The sequence below is a fragment of the Abramis brama genome, assembly GCF_963993115.1.
Source record: "Abramis brama genome assembly, chromosome: 8".
In the NCBI taxonomy this organism is placed as follows: Eukaryota; Metazoa; Chordata; class Actinopteri; order Cypriniformes; family Leuciscidae; genus Abramis; species Abramis brama.
The window spans coordinates 25,512,254-25,540,241 of NC_139970.1; the positions used below are offsets into that span (position 1 = coordinate 25,512,254).

The 27,988-nt window shown below is 35.0% G+C and overlaps 1 protein-coding gene across 1 annotated transcript; it reads right to left on the reverse strand.

Annotated features, from left to right (window-relative positions):
* Positions 1–27,974, reverse strand: lypd6 (LY6/PLAUR domain containing 6). Its single transcript, XM_084121784.1, has 5 exons — positions 27,738–27,974; positions 10,782–10,947; positions 7,677–7,775; positions 6,261–6,391; positions 1–2,201 (listed from the first exon to the last, which is right to left on the reverse strand). Exons 2-5 carry the CDS (start codon positions 10,897–10,899, stop codon positions 2,028–2,030), a joined length of 522 nt encoding a protein of 173 aa, XP_083977910.1. The 5' UTR covers positions 10,900–10,947; positions 27,738–27,974; the 3' UTR covers positions 1–2,027.
* Positions 27,975–27,988: the final 14 nt, after the last annotated feature.

Here is a 27,988-nt window from a genome sequence, read left to right on the forward strand (position 1 = left end):
TAAACGTTCTGAATTTAATACATTACAACACAAGATACCACAGAAGTGTTACAAATGTACTCCAAAGGCGTGATTTAAAAACACATCTAAAATTATGTACACAAGAATATACAGGGATATTACAAACCAGTGTAGAAAAAAATATCTACATTTATAACAAGCCTTGGCACACGATGGCATGCAGCATTCACAATTTTGTAAGTATAAAAAGTTCATGCAACCCTATTACAAATCTGTATTTTTGTATTATAGTTAAGATGAGAGTAGAAACTGACGAAAGACCTTTTTATACACAATGTTATAAATTTCAGCTGATTTATATCAGCACATTCAGAGACATGTTTAAAGCACATGACCTTCAGATAGTTAAGCTGGGTCCACTCAGGTTAAAGGTGTTTTGTGCATTACTAATCTGGCACTAACTGCTCCATAATTACCTGAGTAAATGGTTTGAGCCCTTCTGTGATCACCATGCCCTTTATATATAGTACTGAAGTGAACAAATTGATTTTAGTGAATGTTACAATACTTTTCATAACTTGACAAAAGACAGAGAAGAAACAGGAAATAGCTTCATTTACAGCCAGGCAGATCACCTAAACAAATCATAAAGCCTGAACAAATAACACTGTCGCCGCAGACTCAACATTTTTAGCTGATCGCACAGTCAGCCAGGAATCATGATTAGGAAATATTAAAGTACACAACAATGGACCGACGAATGTATAGGAACATGTATGTATATAATAATAATAATAAAGCCTTTCACTGTAGGCTATATGGAGGTTCAATGCTAGTCACAACACTTTCACATGACAATCTGTACACAAGTGCTTACGAATACATGTTGCATTATGACACAAATACACAGTGCAAAACAAAATGTTCTTTTTATAGGATTGACAAAGTTGCTGGATGACATGTTGAACTTTTTTTCTATAGGTTTCAAGCCCTTTTCCGTGATGACAAAATGATGAAAGAGGGGTGGGTGGAAAATTCATGAACCCTTGACCCCTAAAGTTATGCTCATACCTACAGCCAACAGCACACAGTTCAACATCCTACAAAAATGGATAAAAAAATAAATATATCTATACAAATGTATAAAACACAACTTATTAATTCAAGACAAAAAATGTGCAGGTTTGTGTCAGTTTTGCTATAAATATCCTCTTCCCATGTACAGTACCGGTCAAAAGTTTGGAAACATTATTTTTTTTTAATGTTTTTGAAAGAAGTCTCTTATGCTCACCAAGCCTGCATTTATTTGATCAAAAAGAAATGCAGAACAGAAACAACAGTAATATTGTGAGTAATATTGTGAAACAATATTATAATTTAAAATAATGGTTTTGTATTTTAATATACTTTAAAATGTAATTTATTTCTGTGATGTAAAGCTGAATTTTCATCAGCCATTACTCCAGTCTTCAGTGTCATATGATCATTTATTAGTAATGCTGAAACAGTTGTGCTGCTTAATATTTTTTTAAACCTGAGATATTTTTTCAGGATTCATTGATGAATGAAAAGTTAAAAAGAACAGCGCAGGCTATAAAAAAATATTAAGCAGCACAACTGTTTCCAACATTGACAACAAATCAGCATATTAGAATGATTTCTGAAGGATCATGTGACACTAAAGACTGGAGTAATGGCTGATAAAAAAATTCAGCTTTGCATCACAGAAATAAATTAAATTATAAAGAATATAATTCTTTAAAACCATTATTTTAAATTGTAATATTATTTCACAATATTACAGTTTTTTTCTGTATTTTTGATCAAATAAAAGCAGGCTTGATGATATTAAAAATAGTAATGTTTCCAAACTTTTGACCAGTACTGTACATCATGAAAAACTTTTTTTATATTTTTATAGAGAATATTAGTATAGGATTCACAAAAATGTATTCATAGGAAAGAAGAAGTCCAACAACTAACACTTCATTTTGAAGAAGGTAAAGCCCACAGCTGACTGGCACATGCCAATGGTTTAGTTATTGCCATAAAGGTTCATTCTACTCTCAGTTAATACTGTGGAGCATCAGGCTGACGATACAGACAGAAAGCAGCAGCGTGGGACTCTGTGCTGGTTGCATGCTCTCGTTAATGGGAGAAGTGGTGGCAAAGATGGCATTAGTCTCGTTTCGAGGGAGAGACATGTTACAGATGTTCCCCTCGCAACAGGCTGTACACTCCTGCAAAGAGAAAACCAAACAATAAACAGTTGAAGAAAAAAAATGAGAGAGATTTACACTTTCTGAAGTAATGCCAGTGCTTGAAATGCAAGACAGCACTGATGAATAGTCAAAAAGCACAGCGCAGTATGAAAGGTTTTCGAGGCACGCTTCTACAAAATAACAAAAATAAACAAACACAGAAAATGCTGAACTGCAGATTCATGAGTTACTGTTTTTTATATAAAATAAAACAAAAGCAATAAAGCAATCACCTTGCCTATAAAGCTACTGAGCATGACTTGTGGAAAAATTAAGAATTCATTCCCAAAACTTAACCCTTTCACGCATAGTGGTCACTACAGTGGACAGCTATTAAAAAAGCATTTTCTTGAATTTGCATGGGTTTTTATGGCAAAGTTGCACATCAACCTCTTCATTGGACCCTGGTGCATCATCCTATAAATTGCAACCAAGTGGCAAGCCGTTTTGTTTCGATTTTTTCCCCCTCCAAACCAAGATGGCCAAGGGTCAGTCAGGTTCCTTCTATCCTATGAGACTCTTGTAGGTAAAAAAAAAATATTGCAGCATCAAGCAATATCTAATGAGTCATATCACAGTAAAATTTTCCAAGTTTTGATTTTAGATTGAGAGAAAACTTGATTAATCACATGTCCACTGTAGTGGACGTCATGCATCAATTGCTATATTTCAGCTACAATTCATAATTACAATGTGAATATTGTTTTTGAAATTTAAAACTTAATCTGCAGTGACTTTTTTTTACTGTAAATAAATGTACTTGTATTATTAGAATGTAATTTTCATTGACATCGGAAAAAGTCATGTGATTACATAATGTATGACACTTGTAATGCATTACTTTACTTGTTAGATCAAAAAGTAATCTGATTTCGTAATGCACGTTATTGTAATGCTTTTTTTTACTCATAACATCAAAAAGTAATCTGATAACGTAATGCATGTTACTTGTAATGCGTTTCTTTACTCATAACATCAAAAAGTAATCTGATTACGTAATGCATGTTACTAGTAATGCGTTTCCTTACTCATAACATCAAAAAGTAATTGATTATGTAATGTGCATTATTGTAATGCGTTTCTTTACTCATAACATCAAAAAGTAATCTGATTAGGTAATGCACATTACTTGTAGTTAATTACTTGTTAGATCAAAAAGTAATCTGATTAGGTAATGCATGTTACTTGTAACACATTACTTGTAACATCAAAAAAGTAATCTGAATGCGTTATGCATGTTACTTGTAGTGCGTTACCCCCAACACTGATCATTTCAGATGAGATTGAAAAAACGTATTGCTAGGTTTTCTCAGAGGAGGGCTATGATAGAAATGTGCATGTCCATCTTGAACATAATCAGAATTATCAGCTAATAAGGGTAAATCTCCATACTCTGGTGCACTGGAGGGAGCATCTGAGTGGTTTCCACAGTTGTACCTTGACAGACTGTAGAAAATTCGGATGGAATCACGTCCTCATGTTCTGATATCAAAGATACGCGAAGTGCAACTTGTATGAAGTTGTATGAAGCCTTTGCAATATTTTGCATTTATATTTTTTCTATATATTTTATAGTTTTCACATGATTTGATATAATTGTATTGATTAGTTTGTTAAATTCACATACTTTATCTGTTTGATTATTGTCTTATATTTAATATAGTATATCTTAAGTTTAAACCATAACCGCATGCTGTCCACTCAAGTGGACATCTGAAGATCTCTTTGAAAAATTTGTAAAAAAATAAAATAAAAATCAATTCTTGTTTTTCATGCCCTAAGAGCAATAAAAACACATCAATCCTGACTGAGGTTATCATAATTCATGCATGAAAGGGTTAATGTTGCCACAATTTAAGTAAATTAAATCAAGGGGACAAATTAGTTCAATGTGGCCACAAATTTGAACAAAACAAGTCCAATAACTTGTGGAAACAAATTCTTAATTTGTGGCCACAATATATATTGTTTCTTCCTCATGTCTTGTGCCAGACAGTATAAGCATTTCCTCTGAAATTTAGTTGATAATGCTACTATAAACACACACTTATGATGCTTATCCTGCCCCCCCCCCGGCTTCTACTGATCGGTCCCACTGTTTTAAAACTGACATTAACACAGAATCTTAAAAAAAGAGCAGTGGGAAGCTGCCCTAAAAACAGTTGTAGAAGATTAACAGCACCAATCACAGTTCAATATGCAAATAGACATAAGAAAGAAGACCAGTACATATTATGATGATGTATGTAACTGCTTTTGGCAACATTCTGAATGCTGACCATTCTATCAATACGAGTCAATTGGAGAACTTTAATCAAACTTTAATCTTAATTTGTGACCCGTGCTGGCAAAATGAGTCGCAATGAGCAAATTTTCAAAAATGAGTAATTGTTATTTTTACATTTTTTATTAAAAAGCCTTCAAAAATAATGATTTGTTGGAATCAGACAAAAAAATTATGAGCTACACCTGTTTGAAGTAGAATCAGCAAAGTCAATTTTGAGAAAAATCAAGTTGAATTTTTCAGAAATTTCCAAAACAAAATCACCTAGTAAGCAACCATACCTTAAAATCCCTGGTAATACAAGCACATTTGGCACAAAGTCAATACCCATATCTATAGGAAAATATATATATATATATATATATATTCAACTTTTATTTCCCATGATACCACAATTGTTTGATTAACATTAATGAGACAGACAGCCTATAGGCTATATTAGACCTACTGTACTGCACTGATCTAATATAATGTTAGACATCAGATGTTTTCTTTTGTTTATATTAGCACGAGTTTAAAAATTATCATTAGTTCAGACTCATGCCATCGTGAATTCGCTATGAATATTCTCAATGTCAGAATGCCGCGCTTTAAAACGATACCAAACTTGTGCAGAGGGGAAGCGCCAGTCGTCGAGAAGTGAGCAGAGAATTTTTTTTTTTCATGGACAAAGGAAAGGTACTCCTCTCAGAAAACGCACAAATAAAGTACAAAATAAAATACTTTTAGATGTTTAATTTCTATTTGGAGCATTGAGATCGCTAGACTAGGGCTTAATGAACTCCTTTTTGTGAAAATCTCAAATTCTACCAAAAGTGACATTTTTTCACTTGTTTTGCCTGTAGATTGTAATCAGCCTCATTTTGCCAGCATGAGTCACTTTTAAAAAAAAAATTTTTGTATACAAGGCTTACAATGAACAGCACAGAACAGAAAGTTTGTGTTAAAGTCAACATAAAATAAAAAACTAAAAAATTTTATGGAATATTGCTGTATTTATTATAAATGACTTATCTGTGCAAACAACAACCATCCAACTCAATTCCCCATAGACAAAATCAAGTCCCGCCTTACATAATTGTTTGAGTTAACTGTTTCATTCGGATATACGTCACCACAGGGAAGAAAAGATTATCTTAACTTCCGTTTCATGCCAACTTTAAATTGTTTAGGGCTTAATTAAGTGCCGAAGTTTCATAGATTGGGATTAGGCCAGAATGTATTTGTGTTTATCTGAACTGTTTTTTTTTTTCTTTCTAGGTAATCTGTTTTTTAACCTTAGAATGAACCTTCAACTTCTAAATTTTCTCTTTTAGTGTTGCTGTGGCATCTTTACACCGCATTTATCTCTCAATCTGGCCTTCTCACATCTGCCCCCTGCCCTCTGCATAACTCCTGTCCTGTGCTGGAGGTAAAAGGTAAGTTACAAAGAGTTCAGGGAGTGACCAGGCGCACCTTTCAGCAAGGATTACTCAGAGAAGGATTACTGAGAGACGGCAGCATAACTCACAACTTTATCTCATCTGCAGTGAAATCACTTGAAAGGATAAATGGATTAACTAAAGAGCAGAGTTTAGTGTTGCTGACTGAGCCATATCCTATAAGCAGCAGAAATGTTTATTGTCCACTCAACATGTTTAAGATCACTTCAAGTGGACTGTGTAAAGTGAGATGAGATGGATTTCAGTAGGACGAGCATGACACAAACTGGATGCAAGTTACTTGATATGTGAGTTGTATTTAGTTGTTCTCACCCTGTTTCCTTCATGGTCCATGTCCGAGCACCCCGTTTCAAGACAGTCTTCCAGCGCCACGCAACGCTTTTGCACCGACACTGTGTTTCCATCCCAGTTCATCTTATGACGTGTGTAGCAATATCTGCTCTCTAAAAGTTACAAAGAAACTTCACTTAGTTTTCTCTAGGGCACACTGTATACATCACATAAGACAACATTAGGATTTGACCAATGGAGTCAGATTCCAGTAGAAAAGCAATATTCCTCCAGGGATTTTTCTATGGATATTGCAGCACTTGCCCTCAGACGATCTTTAATAAGTGCCCATGAAATAACAAAATATTGCACAAGAACTTCATGGAAACACACAACACAACCATATCTGAGCATTCCAGGAAATGTATACATTCCCTGCAAAACTGCAGATGATCTGTAGCAGCATGTGCTTACTGAAGGAATGAGTGTCTGTAAGGGGTTACAGCTCTTGAGTCATTAACACAGTGCTGTAAATCAGACCCAACACAGCACCAGCCTCCTTATATGGGAGGCTATTCATGGCAAAAGCATGTACTGAATATATATCTTAAACAACTCATAGGCAAAGCAGAGCCTGAAAAATACTGAACCTGCATCTTATTCACTTATTCACTAAGCATTCGCTAAATGCACTTAACCCTCGTGTTGTATTGCATTTTGACCCAGAGAGGATCTTCTTTTCCCAAAAAATGCTAGTTATTGTTATCGCATTAGACTGCAACTTACTGACTTTGCTCACTTTTGTTCTTTTTTGGGGTTATTTTCCACCTGGTTACACTTGTGTTCCCAGTCAAAAATGACCAACCCTCAAAAAATAGCTTATAAATCTCCTGTTATGGGACAAGTATTGGATTCTAATCTTGTTTCCTTTCAATTAGCAAAGGTTTTGCATTTCTTTTATGAACTGATTGATCGTAGGCCGCTAGGCCTCATTGATCTGAGCTTATGCACCTGTTTTTTTAGTTGAATAAGCTTTATTGAACTATTTTCACTCATAAACTGAGGTGAATAAGCTCAGATCAATGAGGCCTACCATCAATCAGCTCCAAAAAGACATACAAAACCTGTGGTAAGTGAAAGAAAATTAATCTTTAAGGTGATAATATAGCATAATGAAAAATTTACAAGCAATGTAAAAGATTGGTTGTTTTTAACCGGGAACACCAAATTAGGTTTTTTTTTAGCAAAGCGCAATTAAATAGCACTGCGCTGTCACCATTTAAATGAAGTCAATGTCATTCTTTTCAGCCCAAACATGCCTCCTTTGTATATAAATTGGATTAATTATAAATTGCGCCTTGTTTTGCAGAACGACATAAATACTGTACTTTAGTTTTAATAGGCACCCTGCTTCAAACTGCTCTGTAATAAGAGAGAGAGGTTATGGAGATGTTGCACCTCGTGGACAGTAGAGATCTGGAGCCCAGCGATTGCATTCATAGTTGTCAAGTGCATCTTCACAGGTAAAACATTTAAATCCTCCTGGATATGGAGTTGCTGGGAAAACAAAGGACAAAAGAATAATAATCAATGTAAATGGAATGATTTAGATCATCATTTAGTGATTGCAAATCTGTTGGTGAAACTGATTAGATGATTATTATTATGTTGAACAAAAGGACGGGTATAAATATTATATTGTATGATATGATATTGTATATACATATAACATCTTATCTGCCAATACAATCTTATATTTATACTACCGTTCAAAAGTTTGGGGTCAGGAGGAAATATTTTATGTTTTTAAATATTTTTTAATAAGACAGTAAAAACTGAAATATTACTACAATTTAAAATAGTTGTTTTGTATTTTAATATATTTCAAAATGTAATTTGTTTTTGTGATGGAAAAGCTGAATTTGATCCTTCAGATATCATTCTAATATGCTGATTTGGTGCACAAGAAAAATTCCTTATTATTATCAATGTTGAAAACAGTAGTATTTCTGAGGAAACCATGATATATTTTTTTTCAGGATTCTTTGATGAATAGAAAGTTCAATAGAACAATTATGTAAGGATAACAACAACAACAACAAAAAAAACCTTTTCTCTCTCTTTCATCTGCATATTCATCTGTTATATTCGAAGCATGTTATAAATGTGGTCAAATAGAAATAAATGATTGTGTTGTCATCATGCCACCATGCTTTCCCCTCAGACTAGCTCTGAATGGTAATCGATTTTATTTTTCCCCCAAAAAAAAGCAAACAGTAAAAAAAAAAAGGTTTCTCCTATTTATTTTTAGTCATTTTTATCTGACATTATGATTTACACACAGTGTTAACAGAATAGATAACATGCCAGACACTCATTTCATTTTTAAATAAACTGCATGTAATTATGTAGGCTACCTGTATCAATTTCCTAATCAATAGAACCACTTGTGAAAGACTGAGACAGAATCTTTTCAAATGCTCTTTGCTGTTAATCCTTAGATGAAAAAAGTCCTTGTGAAAACAGTGTGCTTTTTCTCTTCCTGAAGCTCCACAATCAGATTACGCGGCTCACACAGAATATAAACATCAGCCTCGTTTTTGTTTTAAAGTTTTAAAGAGAAAAACACTTCTTGACCTCACCCAGCAAATGCTTCAAGAATCTGATCAAGTGACCATTTTAAACAGGCCATTCATTCATCCAAACAACCCAATATGTTATTACGTCTGAAGTCTCTAAATAGCTCAAACAGAACTTAGTTAGAAGTTAATTTATGACCTGCAGATTTTACTGTTAACCCCACCAGATTCCTGTGAGCCTCCTTATGAGAAAGTGGTCACTAATTACATTGATACAACTGACTGTAACATCTCTTATATATTTATAGCACAGACTTAAAGAGATGAGAGAAACATATGAGTTAATACAACAGCAAAATATGAAGTCTGAGGCACATTTACGACCCTTGTGTGTCTGTCAACATTATACATTTTCTTTCTTTCCTTCCTTTCCAATTCAATGTGCATGTCTTGTGTGGATATCTGTTTCATATTTGATGTCAAAAAAGGAGAAAACAAAACAATTTGTAATATAATCCAATGTAAACATGCTTTGAGTTTTTATAATGAGCTGATTTTTGATAGCCACCAACAATTTGTTGCACATGTAAACACACTCATTGTGAAGTAGTGCTAAGTATGCTAAATGCGTGGAGTGTGTTTTGTTTTCTGAATCCACACTTGCCATCTGGAGTGATGAAACAAAATCAGCTCCATCATCACAGTAAATCCTCTACATCAATGTGCAACAGCCGGATATCAGAAGGTCACACATACGGTGGTGGTGCACAAACTATTTTGAGATCTCATAAGAACTGATTTGTTTTAAGCTCACGCACACACACTCAATCCCCGCTGGGCCATTGAGCAGATACGGATATCTCCAGCTGTACACCGGAGAGCCACCACACAGCTAAAGGGATTTTGGGAGGTCCTGCTCACTGTGATGAAAGAGTTTGGGATTTCACAGATTAATTCTCTCAACAGAACTGAGACCAACATCTACTCTCTTTCATTATGGATAATTGTACTTGCCATATGTTACCAACTCACTAAGATATTTACATATCAAAAACATGGTTAGTATTGGTTACAAGTGATCAAAACTTTTATGGTAAGTCATGGAACAACATGTAATGCAACATGTTTTGGCATAAAAGAAAAATCTATAATTTTGACCCATACAATGTATTGTTGGCTATTGCCACAAATATACCTGTGCGACTTGACTGGTTTTGTGATCCAGGGTCACAAATGCACTAATATTACATAATATTACTGTATTTTTGATCAAATAAATGCTGCCATGGTGAGGATAAGAGATTTCTTTCAAAAACATAAAACAAATCTTACCGACCCCCAAACTATAGTGCAAGTATGTGTTTGAATGTATATTAACAAACGATATTGTTAAAAATTATATAATGTAATTTTGTTTGTTGATGACATAAAGAATGTTATCAGAAAAGGTTACCAATATATTTGACAAATGTAAAAGCCATTTCCCCATAAAGAATTTCAAGATGCAAATCAAACAGGGATTAAAGGAGAAAAGGTATCAGGCAGAAAAGGCTACACTGACCTATAACGCCTCGGCCATTGCCACATGCTCTTAACAATTGATTTCACATCAGCAGGCCTAGTGGGCAATCTATGAGTTTTAGGGTGGGGGGTCTTAACACAGCTGGTGTGTCAGCTGAGACGCTGAGTTTAGCTACGCGTCACTGGCCCGCTGCTCAACCACTGATACAGCCTGGAAGGCCAATTAGGTCACAGTATAAAATCTAGAACCCCATATTTGGAATGAATTTGCATTCAGAGCCTGAAGGTCTAACAGCTCCATACCAGCCCTTAAAAGATCTATAGAAGCCAGGATTGACAACTGATGTCTGAACCTTTTGTTCTTCCAGATGAGATGACCCAGGAACTCAAGGATTATATCAGTTTCATTTTCAAAGCTTTGGCAGGATCTAAGAGGAAAGAAGGCTAAAGAAGAAATACTTACTTGAGGGATGGAGAAAAACAATGTCTTTTTCTGTGAATTCCCTAGATTGAACCGCTTTGATCCAGCCGGTGATGGCGGTCAGCATTAAGCCCCAGGCCATGATAGGCCAGGGTTCCATAGCTGGAGGAAAACTCACATGAGCAGGTACCCAGATCCAACACGGCACCTGTTAAACAACACAGCCATGGTCACACAAAACAACTTAAATATTAGGCGCCAAATAAATTAAGTTTAACAAGGGATTAAAGAAACATATGAAGAAAGAAGGGAACTCTATAGGATTAAAGCAGTTCAAAGCAGTGTTATCCCTCTCCAAAACACCGGACACAAAGAGGCATGCTTGTTATTCCAGCAAGTGCTTCATTATATCAGTGACAATGTCAGCAGTCTGCCAATGTCCTGACCCTCAGCGATAGTGGCCCTCTTAGCTGTTTGCTTTGGTTGTTGGCAGCAGAACAAACACTCATCTATTGTTTTCAATTACTGAATGCCATGCTCACAATGCAACATCTTTGACGAACACCATAAAATGGATACTTATATATTTACAGTCCACGAAACAGGATCAAATTTAATGGAACAAAATGTGCTTCATGTGGCTTTTTTTGTTGTCGATAATATTCTATTAACAAAATAATGGCCATTGAACTAAAAATTTATGTTTTTTTCCGGTCACACTTTATATTAGGGTCAAATTCTATTAACTATTAAATTAAATTAGTAGCCCTTTAACTTTAACTACGACTTTTGCCTCAAACTCCTAATTATGGCTTATTAATAGTTAGTAAGTCGTTAAGGGCTGTAGAATATGTTCATGCAGATCAATATGTGCTTTATAAGTACTAATAAGTCAATGTCTTAGTAATATGCATGCTAATAAGTAAGTTAATAGTGAGAATTGGACCCTAAACTAAAGTGTTACTGTTTTTTTCTTTATAAAAAAGAATAAAAGTAAATTTTTATTTTTTACCATGCACATTTACTTTGTACTAAACCCAATTAAAAAGCATAACAAAGGTTGAAAAATGAGAAGGATCTGTGCTTTTTTTTTGACGCGATATACAAAAAATCCCCCTGAAAGACTAAAATCAGCCTGGAGAAAAGCACATGGCTTAAACACAGAGCTCTGCGGTTTACATTACTGAAACGAAAGCTGGGGCAGATTACACATTTTTCAGAAGTGCTTGACTAAACCGCTTTGTGTTCTTTCTTCAGCGAGTCAGATGGAGGGCCAGCCAGAAATCAATCCATTCATTTTGGTGAATCAATTGCTCTTACTTTGTTTACAACTCTCAAATTGAATTCCCCTCTACAAAAAGCTGACTCATAATAAGAGAGAGCAGAGAGAGCTAATAAATATAACAGAGCAACCTTCAGACTGTATTAAACCTTTTACAAAAAGACTGGTTGAAATGTATACCATTTTTGCTGCATTTCCCCTTTAAAGTATATGAGTTTGAGGATATTTCAGTCATCAGGTATGACAGAGAATCAGAGTGCTTCCTTTATTAGATATTTGCTTTATTTTTGCTAATACTTTTATTATTTAATGATGGCAACAAGCATCCACTTAAAATTTTGAGATGGTTAAGTACTGCAGTATTGTGTATTTGTTCTTCTCCATCACTTCATTCACATACCAATCTTAACCTGGAAGGAAAAAAATCACATCTTCATAGTATCACCACCTTTTTGTTCTTTCTGTAGATCTTATTAGATCTCATAGCAAACAGTTCCCATTTAAACATGAGCAATAATCCCAGCACATCTCTGTGAAAGCAGATGCGTGAGAACCAATCACACTAGAACTGAAAAACAAAATGAAAAATCTAAAATAATAATAATGGTCAATTTAAAAATATATATATTTTTATCAATTCAAAGACAATAAGAGCCCTTAAAGTTATACATGTCCAATAGGATTATAATGGCTTTCCCGTCTGAGGATGTAAAATAGATTTCTATTCCTCCTGTTAATGTGTTAGCCATGCTACTCTCAGAAAAATGATTAAATAGCCCGACACCGGGCGACCCTGAGCTCCTGTTGCTGTGTAGCTCCTGACCTCTCAGACAATGTAGAGTGGCACAGCACAGCCGTGTTACAGAGCATCAGGTTTCCTCAAAGCAATCCTTTTCTCAACTGAAGGTCTAAGGTGCCATTGAAAAGGAGCACAGAAGTACATATCAGTTTTCCTTTTTAGCTGATTGGTCCCACAAGCTGTTGCTCGACTGGGAATGTCAACAAACAATTTAAGTATGTTTTGACACACCTTTGATAAATGCGCTGACCTCTATAATACGTTAAGTCTGGAGGTAATGAATTAGATTTTCCCCTTGGGCTTTCAGCATTATATTAGTAAGAATTGAACCCGTGTACAGTACATGTGTTTCACGTGGATGCTGAACAGATACAGAGAAAACCGGAGAGTTCTACAGTGAAAGAGCCAGGTGTTATGATGAATTAAGTTATTTAGTTAATGACGTATATTTCTGCCATCATAGTTTCTACAAGAGAAAACATTAAAGGGATAGTTCACCCAAAAATGGAAATTCTGTCATCATTTATTTGCCCACACGTTGTTTTGTATGATTTTCTATCTTCAGTAGAAAGTATATTGTCAAGTATATTGTGGCCAACTCACAGTCAAATAGTGTGATTAAGCCTAATTCTTAAACTAGATTACTTGCAGTGAAATGAGTTCAGATAGAAGCTCAGCTTAGATAAAATCAGCCTTTGTATGAGACTGACATGAAGAGGGAATGAGTTAAGTAAGCAACGTCTTGAGTAACAAAAATACATCCTACTGATAAGAAAACATGGATTCAGTTTCAACACAGGTGTCCTCACACTGACACATCTTATTCAGCTTTATCTGTCATTGGAGAGTCTAATGTCCAAGACCATCAAACACCAGCTGTCCAGGCCACAATATGAGAACATGGGTGATAAGAGATCTTCAAAAATAGTGAAATACAGAGACATAACAACTATATGCTAATACACATACCGTCTTGTGAACTTTCTATTTATCAAAGCATCCTGAAAGAAAACAAATCATGATTTCAACCAAAATATTAAGCAGCAAAACTGTTTTCAAGATTGATGTAATAATATGTTTCTTGAACAGCAAATCAGCATGTTAGAATGATTTCTGAAGGATCACGTGACACTGAACACTGGAGTAATGATGCTGAAAATTCAGCTTAGCCATCACAGGAATAAATTACATTTTAAAATATATTACAATAGAAAATAGTTATTTTAAACTGTGATAATATTTCACAGTATAACTGTTTTTACTGTATTTTTTTGTTCAAAACAATGCAGCCTTGGTGAGCATAAAATAAATATTGAAACTAATGCCAGCAGACCTTTTCTTTATAATTATATTAATAATTTCACTTGAAGTGTTGACATACTAATCATAATAATGACGAGTGTAACTCATGCCAGTCAAACAAGGGAAATTTTTAATTTAAATACTTTCCAAACAAGGCACATAATAATTACTGTGACATTCAAAGGAAACCTTCCAGACCAATCAGGAAGTGCCTCAGGTTGAACTTCGGTGCCCAATCTCCTCTAAAGCTGTGCCAGGTGCCTGCCATGAGCAATACCTGTCATCAAAGCCTAAACGCCTGCAAGTCGCTCTGGAAAATGGAAACTGCGGTTGTCGGTTTGTTTAAGCAGACTATTCTGTTGTTTGGAGAGTGTCGATGAGGATCAGGATGCAATAAAGCATAACTGGAGAGTAAACACTTTAGCACAACATGAACCTGGCTCCGAAGCAAAACAACCTTTTGCACTCGCTTGATTGTAGTTCTGTACTGCTTTTATGCAGTCTCTGAGCCTTGTAATGCAAAAGTGTTTGAGGCAAGTTAAGGAGGGATGACTATGTGTCCATATAAAACCACTGGCGCATTTAAACATCTTTATGCTCTTTCAATAACATTGCACATCAACTGTGTCTTCAATTTCTGTCTCTACAATATCCATGTGCATTATGTATGCTATTACCACATCACATATGTACACTGATGTACTACATTAATTTACTATACTTCTCTGTTATACTTCATTTTCATTTACTGTACATTTAATAATTTAGAAAACAATGGAAGCAATCAAACCAACAACAGGGCCACAATATGCAAGTGCTGTGACAAGTCTGTTAGTTTAGCACAGTACATGTAGCAATTTAATAAATGGCCAAAGACTAAAGAAGTTAGGCAGGTCATTTCACCAGCAGGGAACAGTTTAAGTATCAATTTTCAGTCGCATTAACTTTGTATTAATTATTATCTTTGTCTCAGATGTTTCTGCTAAAAATAAATAAAAATAGACATTGTCTAAACATTTGTGACCCTGGACAACAAAACCAGTCACATGGGTCATTTTTTTGAAATTGAGATTCATACATCAACTGAAAGCTGAACAAATAAGCGTTCAATTGATGTATGGTTTGTTATGATAGGATAATATTTGGCTGAGATACAACTATTTGAACATCTGGAATCTGAGGGTTGAAAAAAATCAAAACATTGAGAAAATCACCTTTAAAGTTGTCCGTTTATGTTCGCTATTGTGCTGCATTCACTCACAAAAATAAATGTTTTATATATTTACGGTAGGGAATTTACCAAATATCTTCATGGAACATGATCTTTACTTAATATTCTAATGATTCTTGGCAAAAAAGAAAAATCGATCATTTTGACCCATACAATGTTGGCAATTGCCACAAATATACCCGTGCGACTTGTGGCTGGTTTTCTGATCCAGGGTCACATTTTTTGCCATACCATTCAAAGGTTTGGGGTTGGTAAGATATATATATATTTTTATTATTTAAGTCTATTATCACCAAGATATACAATAAAAACTTGTATATATCAAGATATTTTAAAATTAAATTTATGGCAAAGCTGAATTTTCATCAGTGTCACATGATCCTTCAGAAATCATTCTAATATGCTAATTTGCTGCTCAAGAAACATAACATAAATATGTTACATAAATGTTGAAAACAGTTGTGCTGCTTATAATTTTTGTGGAAATGCATACACTTTTTAGTTTTCCTTGATGAAAGGTTAAAAGAACAGCATTTATTTTAAACAAAAATAATTAGTAACATTATAAATATCCTCACTCTCATTTTGGATCATTTTAATGCATTCTAGCTGAATAAAAATTATTTTAAACAAAATCTCACTGACCTCAAACTTTTGCACAGTAATGTATACCGGTAGTAGTAAAAAAGTGTATACTATAGTATAATCTATACTAATGTAGATAGTATAGTTAGATCATTCGGTCTTGGAATAATTTTATAAGAAATGTTTGAGTTTGTACTGAAAAACACCCCTCCCCCTCCCCCTCCCCTTATAAGAAAGAAAGAAAGAAAGAAAGAAAGAAGCATTAGCCATTTGACTGCATGTGTTACACAGCTTTTTTTAATACAAAACAGTGCTGATTTGAGTTTTTTTGCACCTGTGATACACCATGTAAGAATGACTGCGGGAACTCTGAAAGCCTGCCTTCCTCTGTACAGCGTGATACATCCAGTCACACTCATGTCATCTCATTCCTGCAGGTCACTGGCTGACTCAGACCCAGCAGGGTGGAGGAAAGAGACAGCATGGAGAGGAGTCTCCCCGCAGGTCAAGGGCCCTGGAGTTCCTGCCTGAGCCACTGCCAGGTGAAAAAGACTAACTCAGGTCAGAAACATGATATTCTGGGTTGTGAATTGGCCTGTGAATGGCAGTCGCTCCCATTAATGGAGGGAAAGAAATGCAAATCCTCTCCTGTGACTTCCAAAACTTGTTAGACCAGATTTTGCACAGGTTTGAGAACTTAAAAGAGAAGAGTGGCAAGAAAGCTGCAAGTTGTGGCTCTTTTCCAGTCTGTCACAAACACCCGAATGTCAGCATTTCGAAGTAAAACATTATACTAGAAACTGTACAAAACATAAAAAAGAGGTTATTATTACTTACTGTAGGACAATAGCACACAATTCTCTTCTATTCCATGAATAGAATTAAACAAAAATATAGCACAACACCTTCAAAACCGTATAGCAAAATTCCTTGGAAAGCCTAAATACAGCAAGAATGGGCAATAATGCAGATGCTCATTTGAGAGAGGGCACAATGCAATCCCAACAGAGCCCTGCATGTTGTCACAAGTCAAATGGCACCGAGCAATACCTCTGCCCTATAGTGCACCCGGTCAAAACTAAAGGAGTCACATTGGATCAGAATCACAGACCAGCTAATTGAAATCCTACATGCACACACACACTAATCCGGCACTATTCGTTTGAAGTGGTCCGATTCAGCTGCATAATTTTTAATCCCCTCTTCAGACTCTTGACACATTCAAAGATCCAAGGAATCAGTCATGTAGCTCAGAATAACACAATGAAAAATAAACTTCAAATGCCCCAGATAACGCAGAAAAGATTATCTGCCTTAAATGAGCTCTGTTGGAACAATATTAATGATAATGCGCCATATGCTACATGAAAACATTTGGAGGGAAAATATTGATATTTTGATTGATTGCTTGCTTTAATATTTTTTTGGGTCAAAATAAGGTCAAAATGTTAGGGTCATAAAACAACTGTCCTGATGTAACAATCAAGAGGAAAAAAAAACAACAAGCCTCATTGAATAAAATTCTTGAAAAAACTATATATATATATATATATATATATATATATATATATATATATATATATATATATATATATATATATTCTCCTCAAAAAATATGTATAAATATAAATTCTCCTAAAAAAATTAAGTAGTTTGACATCATTTTTTATAATTATTTTTTTTAAAACCCTCTGAGGTCGACAAACGCGCCGACGCGTTTTGCCGGATTTTCTCCACATTGTAGCACTATAAACTTAAATTACTCCATCATTTATGGTCATACAGAAAAAAGAAATATAAAAAAAGAATCTGTGATATTTCTCCTTTTGTATGTGTCCACTTACAATCAAATCAAAACATTGTGCTTTTGTAAAATAAAGAAAATAAACAGGGTGTGCTTTCTGCCTCTCCGTCGCGGTGAACTTTTTTTTCTTGAGCACGTCTATAAACTGAAACAAAACTCAGCGAATACTTGTCACACATTTATGAGCCATATACCTTTATAAACATTTAAGTGTGTACTTTTAAATGATCGGATTCAAAACGAAAACAAATATTCTCTGTTTAAGTAATTTGTATAAAACCATCAAGATGTCCAGCTTCTCAAACGCTTGCTCATTACAGTTAATTTGGCCACGCCTACTCGCGCAAAAGATATTCACATGCAAATCTCCACATGGAACGCGAACGCGCTCGTTACCTCAACAACAAAACACTTCACTTCACTTTTCGTCGAGTTTGAAAGACGTGCCTGACCTTACATTGGATTTAGGCTACCTCAGAAGAAGAAGAACGCGATTTGAAGACAAGAAAGATAAGGTAAGAAATTCTTACATAGCCTAGTTTGTTATTGTTGCATAAATGTCACGTTGCAGCTGAACTGTTGCTAGATATATGGGGAATATTATAATATTTAGACCCGTGTTTACTGTGTTTGTGGATATCTGCTCAAACATAGATATGTTTATGGTAACCATAATGTTTTATATTTGAGAGTGATCGCGTTTGAATGTATCATATTTTGCAAGCGATCGCGTTTGAATGTATCATATTTTGCAAGCGATCGCGTTTGAATGTATCATATTTTGGATGAAAGCAAAACGCACCAAACGGCTTCATGTTTTTATTATTATCTCATTTCATATCATCATAACGGATGGAAACATTTGAAGTAACATGATAATCAATATATTTTTCTCTAGCTTCTTTTGGAAGATTTATAGGCTGCTATAGGTTATTTATTGTTATTATTATTTTATCCGCACTGCGCATATACCTTATGCCTACAAGGCACAACAAACCTGGTGTTCATTATATTATATATCGTTGGAAACGTGTGTGTGTGTGTGTGTATTCTGTGAATTTTAAAAAGGAATTTTAAAAAGCAATTTTAACCAGAAAAATCTAATATTTATTTCCAAAATCGTGCAGGCCTTTCTCTTGATATCAGTATGTTCACTTTTTTTTTTTTCAGGTCCCAGATGCCACTGAGGACTTCAACATTCACATGAGTCTCAGTACGTGAACATGGTAAAGTGAAAATCTTGGAAATGAAAGGTATGTACAATGTTTTTAGGAATGGCACAAAGGTCTCTGTCTTTGAAGTGCTTTTTTGGCATTTGTTGTGTATCTTTGGATTATGTTGTGTTGTAAATAAATCCAAACAATTTAAAAGCCATTATTTTTTAAATCTCCTCATTTACAGTATTGTGCAAGGTTGCTCAGAATGATAGGGGCCTGATAGCTCCTAATAGGGCCGTTAGGGGAGGTTCTTTGTCTTTCTCAGGTGAGAAAAGCTTACATATTAATGAGCTCTCGCATAAGGCTTTTTCACACAAAACACGTCGTAAAATTTTTAAATCAATATATTGTCTTATCTGAATGAGCAGTCAGGGTGATTTTCACATAGTTTTGCAGCAAATATTCTAGGCTACGTCATACAATTTTCAAAAGTCTTGTGAAGAAATAATCAGTATGGGTTTCATGGCCTTATTTCAGTGAGAATTTTTTTTTGTATTTTCAAAAACCACGCATAAATGTCATTATCTCAAAACTACAAACTTTTACATACATGCTGCTGATATATTATTGTAGCAGAGTTTGTGCTGAATACAGTGTAATTAGACTTTAGCCATGAAAATGTCACAAGTAACAGAAATAACCAGAAATGTCAGAGCATGTCAGAACACCTCCAGGGCCCAGAAAACAGCTCAGACCTCAGAGGGTTAAACAAAATGCTTATTAATATTTAAAAAGCTCATACATGCAATACAACCAACAACACAGAAACATGCAGTAAAAAAACATTAGAGGGATAATTTTATGCTGATTACATATACTCCAGTAGAATTGGGTTTCACTGATTAAGTTAGATCATAATGACCTCTGCAATAGCATCTCTTCTCTCCCTCTTGTTTGGTGACCCCACTTCTTCAAACTATATGGGAAAGACTTGAGCTCTATTGTATCTGTCCTACCATACAAAATGTCTTACATGTGGGGTGGGTCAAGCCGAGGAGGGATAAAATATCTGTGTGGCAGCTGTAGAACACTAAGTGGGTGGGGCATAGGGTAAGTTTGATTCCCTTGAACTTTGGGCCAGCATAACCATAACAGGATAAGGCGGCAAAGAGGGCTAATTAGGAATGTTCATGAAAGGATTTGCTCCCTCTTTTGTCTTTGGGGCTCAGATGGCAAAACCTCACATTCTCCCAACAAGACATTTACACTCGGTGATCACGGACAGAGTGTGACTGAGTTCAATCAGATGGGGGAAAACACACCCCTCACTCTCTCTGAACTATGAGGCTTTTGTTCATATTTACATATAAACATCTGCAGTTCAGACATCGTGGGTATATTTGAAGATCACCTGACACCGGAGGAGCTTGTGATCCTGTCAACATACCATGCCAAAGAACATCATTGTTAGCATAAATTGCCTAAACATAAGAGCACTATGTCTGTTCAAGGTCTAAATGTTAGAATGATATGGTTGTGAATAAAATATCTCGTCATCATTTCAATAAAAACAAGAAAATCCACCAAACAGCCAACTTATGGAAAGCCTCCAGCTGTAAAGAAAAAAAATTCCCACTTAATATAATTTTGTAAACACGAAACGTTTAAGACGGCAGTTCATCAAAAACATGCCATTGAAAATCCTCTACAATTAGGTATGGGGATTTAAAGCAATGAAAGTGGGACAACAAGGAACAGCAATAAGGACATTTGCGTCAATCTTAGTCTCTCACAGACCACCCAAATGTGGAACCTATTTCACCTCAACTTTCAGATTGTAATTCCGTAATATCAAAGAATTTCAATTAAATATACAGCATATACAAATCAACATATTTTTTTTCTTTCAGAAAACAATCCAACTGTCCGGTCAAAAAGCAAGCAGGTTAAAAGCGCAGGATATGCAATGTGAATTATCCTGAAGAATCCATTCAAGCATTCTCATGGAATGAAAAACATCAAAGGAAATGAAAAGCCTCTGGAGGCTTCTGAAGTACTGTATCTGCTGCTGATGCTGAGGGAGACACGGACCACACTAGACAACATCAAGATTGACTGCATACATATGGGGTTCAAAGCAGAATGGCAAAAAGAGCAGTCCAGGCATGTGGATTTTATGGCTTTTTTACAAAAAATCACGGACGCACCTGATTTCGCAGAGTTAGACGCATTCCTGGGTTAACATATTTTGTTGATCCTCTTGGAACAACATTCCAGTCTGAAATTGTAATCCTTAACGTATCCCTAACCCTAAACCTAACCCTACCCATAAGTTATCCCTAAAATCAGAGGGAAATAGGTGAATAACACTGATGTAGGAGCACCTAACCCTGATTGTAAGGCTAAACTTGACAACAATTGTAAACATGTTCTTCAAATCTGATTGGTTGATTGGAATGTTGTTCCAGGATGAACAAAGTTGTTGATCCAGGAACATGTTGCAGTTGGTGAAATCAGGTTCTGCATAACGGATAGAGAGGAGACTTGTAACACTGTACATTTCTTCAAAATCACAAACAAGGGTTTGTTGAAACTCATTCAACATATACAGTCCTCAGGGATGTAAGATTCCCTAAGAAAAAGAACTACAATTACTTTGTGAGGAAGTAAAAAAATATCCTTTCCTGTCTAAATCTAAAATCATGTCTTTGTATGGGAACTTACATTTATTTTATCTATAGGTTGCTGAAAATAAACATAAGCATATATTTTTTTAAAAAATTCTTCAAAGTTTTGGGGTCGGTAATATTTTTTAATGTTTATGTAAGAACCTTCATGAAACCCTCATGAACCCTCATGAACCCTCATGGACCCTTATGAAATACCCTGTATTTATTTGATAAAAAATAAATAAATAGATAAATAAAAAAATACAGCAAAACAATTATGTTGTGAAATTTTGATTTGCTGCTAATGAAAAATTTCTAACCATTATCAATGTTGAAAACTTGTGCTGCTTAATAAGTTTTTCAGGATTTTTTGATGAATAGATATTTAAAAAAAAAAAAGAAAAGAAAATTGAAATACTGTTAAAGTCGTTGCAGAATAATCAATGAATGAAATGCTGAATAAAATGCTTAATTTTATTATATAATATATATTATTACATTGATACTGAACTACACAGTGGCTGAAGTGAATAAACCTTTCAAATCCTCTGGTTCAGGGTATATTAACAGACTCCATATACATTTTTATACACTGACAAAGGATGCAGCAGTTTCACTCCAGGGTGCAAAAAGGCCCCCGTAAGACAAATCGGATACATCTGTTCAGTAAAGCATTCATATGGGGTGCGAGAGCAGCTAATTAGCATCTAAATCTGCCAAAAGCTTCCTAACACCATTCACACAGATTTACACATGCCTATCTGAGCAAAATCCTCTCCATATTGAAACATGTACATATAGAAAAAAAATACATAGTATATCATGTTGTAAAGCAAACGTGCCAAAAAATAATGAAAATAATGGAATAATGGGGCGTAACGTGCAAAAATAACAGACGCATTAAGAGCGCTGGATGCCTCAGGCGGACTAGCACTGACCCAGTGACAGTGATCTTTGCCTGGTCACTCATGCAGTTAACGCAAAACAAACTTTGCTAAATAATTCAAAAAGAGCATAAGTAATGCACAGCGTTGAGGGATCCTCTCATACGCTCCGATGCACAGCGTTTGTTATGTGCTCAGTCCAACGAGAAGTGTCATTATCCAAAGACCATCAGCCTTTGTCAAGTTCCTCGACATGGTGAGGGGAAACAAAGGGGTCAGATGAAGCCATTGCTCTGTCTTCTGCCTCACCGTCCCCATTGAGAAGGCACTCTGGGTAATGGAGAGTCTGATCTGCACATGGAGCACTGAACCCCCTCCCCCACTACGACACGGGATGCTTTATAAACCACTGATGGTCACGCAATGGCAAAAAGGTGGCATGTTCCATGACAGTTTACATTATGGGTATTACAGTGTTATTTAAAGAAAAAAACATCAAGACTGAATGCAAACCAATAATATAGCATGTTTTTAACTTTTCTAAAAGTACCACAGAATAAACAAAAAGATAAATCGAGCGACAAGATCTAACGTTCCCGTGACATTCCTCCAGCCAGCGTCATAACGTCAGATAATGACCCTCATCATACGTCAGCAATAATGACCCATATAACTCTAAATGCCTACATGCCCTTGTCATTAGAAGGTCTTAAATAACACCTTTCGGTTTCTTGGCTGGCCCATCTGGAGAAACACCTGCCCCAGCTCTAACATGTGCTCATAGAGGTGTTCAACTGTTTCATGGGGTCAGAGGATATGTAAATATGCGGGCCTTCCTGTCACAAGTTTCTTCAAGGGTAAGTATTCACTCAAAGCCGTTGTCAGGTGAAGCTAATCCATCAAATGCTATTCCTCCATCACACAAACAAAGCAGAGGTATTAGCAGGGCTCAATTTTTATTACATTTATTTATAATATAATTACATTATATATTTTAAATATTTTATTATAAAGCATTTTTAAAACATATAAATTATATATTGACCCATACAGATACTGTATGTCAAAACAACAACAACAAAAAACGAAATATATTTTTTATTGTGAGGTTACAGTGGAAATGACAAGGGCAAGTATAATAATAATAATATTGTATTTTGCGACAATGACTCGGTATAATGACTATTTAGCAAACAACGACTCTATATAAGCGCTTGTTGCCCTGACTGGGTCAGTCACTATGGCGCTGTAAATGTTTCAGTAAAGTCTTGATTTTTTATTAGGTAGCACTTTTAATTAATCATAAAAAATTCTTGCTCTTTGCTGAAAATAAAATCAAGTTTGAACAAAATCTACTACAACTACATTCTGTATCTCACATTTACTAATATTAACCACTTTGTTTTACGCAAACAGCTCATGATGCAAATCTCTTCAGTTTAGATGAAGAGCAAATAACATATAAGCCTACATATCTGACCCAACTCAGATAAAGTGAACCCAATAGAGGCCTAATGGACGATTAGTCTTGTGCGTGGGCACTACGATTTTCAAAACTTAGACAAATGCATTTTTCACGCTGGTGAGGACCCTTTCATCTCTTAAACATTTTCTTCTTGAATTCATTGTTCTGACCGTGTCCCTTCAACCAAGACTGCAGCCCCACCACAAAATCAGACAGTCTACAGATGGGCTTTAGACACACATCACTGTATAATTCCATTCTTCCTATGCATGTTTGCAGGAGACAATGCATTTCCTTTGCCCCAGACTGGACGAGACTATGGGCTTTAGTTTCATTTAACACTGAAATTTGCTTTACAAATGTACTATATGAATTTGAACCAATATTGGGAACACTTTAAGGTTATATACATTAACTTTATGCAATAGTCAATTTAATTCTTTATTCTTTATGTTTTATTACTTAAACACTTCTGTTCAATCTTTTACTTTGTTTTATTCTACTGAGCTGGCAAGTATGCCGCCTTTTTCACTTTATTGTAAATAGTGTAAATATTACCCTGGGTAAATATTACCAGGGTCGTAACATTAACAATTTACAATCCTTTTATATCATATGTCAATCTTGGTTAAGTTATCAACAAACATACTACATGTATTTAAATTATAAATGTTAATATTATTTCAAGCATTACGATATAATATTAACTATCAATATTAGCTATCAATGATATATATTATATAAATGATACATTAAAAATAATTAAATTATACATAATAATATAAATAATAATAATTATTAGTATTATTAGTAGTAGTAGTAGTAGTATGAACAACAATAATAAATGTGATTAAATAAACATTTACACCTATAGATTAATAAATGCTATAAATATCGTTGATTAGTTCATGTTACCTATGCATCAACAAATGCTAATGTACAGAATATTACTGCAAAGCATTCCCATGATATATATATATATATATATACAGTGCTATGCATAAGTTTAGACACCCATGCTAAAGTTGACTAAAAAGAGGAATAAAACATAGCCAAAACAAATCACATAGCCTTCACCATACCTAGAGATTGGCATGGAGTACTTTCCATAAGATCATCTCTCAATGCAAATCAAACCAGCTATTAGGCTAACTGAAATAAAACCATGCCAATCTCTAGGTATGGTGAAGGCTATGTGATGATGTGGTGCTATTTTAATTCCAAAGGCCAAGGGAACTTTATCAGGATGCATAGTATCCTGGACCCATGAAGTAACTGGCCTTTAAAAATAAAAATCTGCCTGCCTCTATGGGAATTTAACATAGGGGTGTCCAGACTTATGCACCCTGTATTTTAAGGAAGAACATTTATTTATTTACGATACATTATTCATTCACAAAGAAAATTGGTGTCCTTAAAGGTTGGATTTTTCCTATTTTTTTTTTTAATTAAGGCATTAAGTTCAATTTCCAAAAGATGATTTTTTATTCCTCTTTTTAGTCAACTTTAGCATGGGTGTCTAAACTTATGCATAGCACTGTATATATATATATATATATATATATATATATATGAATGAAGAAAATGACGGTACGAGTCTATTTTCTTTCACTTTGCTTTTTTTTTTTTTTTTTTTTTTTACTTTGCATTGTCTGAAATGGTCTCAGTCGCTGTGATGTCATCAGGGCTTTCCCGAGAAAGCGCATTCCACTTCAGTGGAAATGTTTTCTCCTATCTGATATCAAAGGAAGCTCGGCTCATAAGTAACCCAATGGATTTCCTCTCACTGCTAAGTGAGAATATTTCGCACTGTGCCTTCCTCTCGTGTCCTTGGCTGCCTGTGTTGAGTCTGTACTCGCACACCCCCTACGCAGACTACAGATAAAATGCGGTTCACACAAATCTTTTGCACTGAAAAAAAAAAAAAAACTGACTGTGGAAATGAGCATGGAGTAATTTGTCTTCTCCACCACAACGCAGGTGCATTACAGCTGAGTGAGATTAAGCATCTTCCTCATAAAGAGAAAAACAGCAGTCGGGGCTACATTGTCATAAAAAGGTCATTGGAATGAGAAGACGTGATTTGCCTAGTCAGTCAGCATTAGTCATTGGCTCTAAGCCAAAAAACATTTTTACATTACATACTGTATGCTAATACCAAGGATTACAGTGACCTACATATTGCATATCCAATAAAAAGCTACATTAAGATCTACAGAAAACAAATGGGAAGAACCAATGTATCTATACATGAATGAACCACTCCTACAAGCACGGCAAACACAAAGCAGCACACAAAGCTCTATCAAGGCAGGGATCATATCAAATTCAGAAAATCACTGCACATGCACTGCTGTATCCATGCACCTGCTGCATATTTTAATATGAAATATAATAGATCCATTGCTGTGCATGCATTCATACTAGTGGATGCAAAAGTGCTTTAATCCTGATTAGTTCCATATAATATAATACAAATGCACGACACTGAAGAGCGTGGGCAGGGAGGATAATTCCTGACCTTTCATGAATGCAGTGCATGACAGGTCGCCATAGCATTTGACAGAATGTCAAAATACACACATTTAACGGGCATGGAAGATAACTCGCTTATTTGGCCAGCACTGTGTTTAAGACATGCACAGTGTAATTTACAGAGATTAATTTGTATGTCAATGTAAAAAGGCATTGTCTTACTTTTGCACACCTTACTAGTTTAGGCTAAGGTTAACACCATATTTACACTATTATTCAGCATTATGTCAAAAACATTTATTTAAACGGTAAACTTTAGATAATAAAAAGCCAGAACTTTACTGTAAAAAATACAGTGATGATATACAAGAATTATGCCATAGTATTTTGCTGACTGTAACCTATAATTTATAGTTCCTATTTGTTCACTAAACTATATAATGCAAATACACAAACATATTTAGCTAGTCTGTCTGTGCATGTAAAATGTACTGATAATAACACAGAAAGATAATATAATAAAAGGCCACATGATCATTTACAGTTAATCAAAATGCCTCTTCAGCAACAGTAGTCAATAGTAATATGAATACATAGCAGTGTTGGTTACCCACACAAAGACAAAAACATCAGGCTATCATACAACACTAAAATAATGCAATAAACGTGAACTAAATAACCTAAAACGCAACATAAACTCTACAATATAATGTATATAAATGATTACATAAGAAGAAACTAACTTCTTAAATAAAATCTAAAGAAATGTGAAGGGAATCATGGGAATGTCTCATCCCCCATAAATAATAAACTAATTAAAACTAACTAATAAAAAGCATATTTTAAAATAAAAACATTGCCTTTTTAATATCCATGCATTTTTACTTCTAAAACATTTTTTACAGTAAAATTACACATTTTAAAATGAATGATTTTGTCGTTTATGGTAAGGTAACTTACAATTCATAAATAAGTAGCCTATAACTAGCCTTTTTTTTTTTACATTCTTCTCTCCCGTTGAAATTCCTAACATTGTGTAGCCAAAATCTTCTTTACTGTGACCAATGGAAGCGTTTAGCTCGTGAGTGCGTTTCAGGCTACTACTGATTATAATGCAAGCGTTCTGGTTTTGACGCAACGCTGTCAAACAGTCTGCGGCTGTTATTTACTAATGTTTACTATCTTTCGTATGTGGTTTGGATCAGAGAGGTACAGTAAATTAAAAGCATTTCACACCAAAAAAATGTAAAAAGCACTCTTATAGGGATGAAAACAGGTCATTTGGGTGTGCTCTGTCATTAATCCAATCGCAGCAGGTCAAATGAAAAGGTTGCGGGCTACTTACCGAAAATGATTCAAACGACCGTAGTCAAACTTTTATCACGGCAGAATTATCCTCGTATGGCAAGATTCGAAGAAAGTCATGTATATCAATAGTGTCCTTTCAGTTGTCTGTACTCATGACACGTCCGAGCTGAATCTCTGTGAACTCAAAGGTTCCTAAAAGGCGGATGAGACGCTCGGCTGCACCTATCAGAGGTCGAGAGGAGGCGCGTCCCGATGGATCCACACACACACACACACACACACACACAC

What these genes read in the sequence shown, in the direction of transcription:
- lypd6 (XM_084121784.1), bottom strand. Translation starts at nt 10,899, where the DNA reads ATGGAACCCTGGCCTATCATGGCCTGGGGCTTAATGCTGACCGCCATC. An exon ending in TGTTTTTCTCCATCCCTCAA is followed by an intron (nt 7,776 to 10,781) that starts GTAAGTATTTCT and finishes TTGTTTTCCCAG; the next exon opens with CAACTCCATATCCAGGAGGA. An exon ending in TGGACCATGAAGGAAACAGG is followed by an intron (nt 2,202 to 6,260) that starts GTGAGAACAACT and finishes TTCTCTTTGCAG; the next exon opens with GAGTGTACAGCCTGTTGCGA.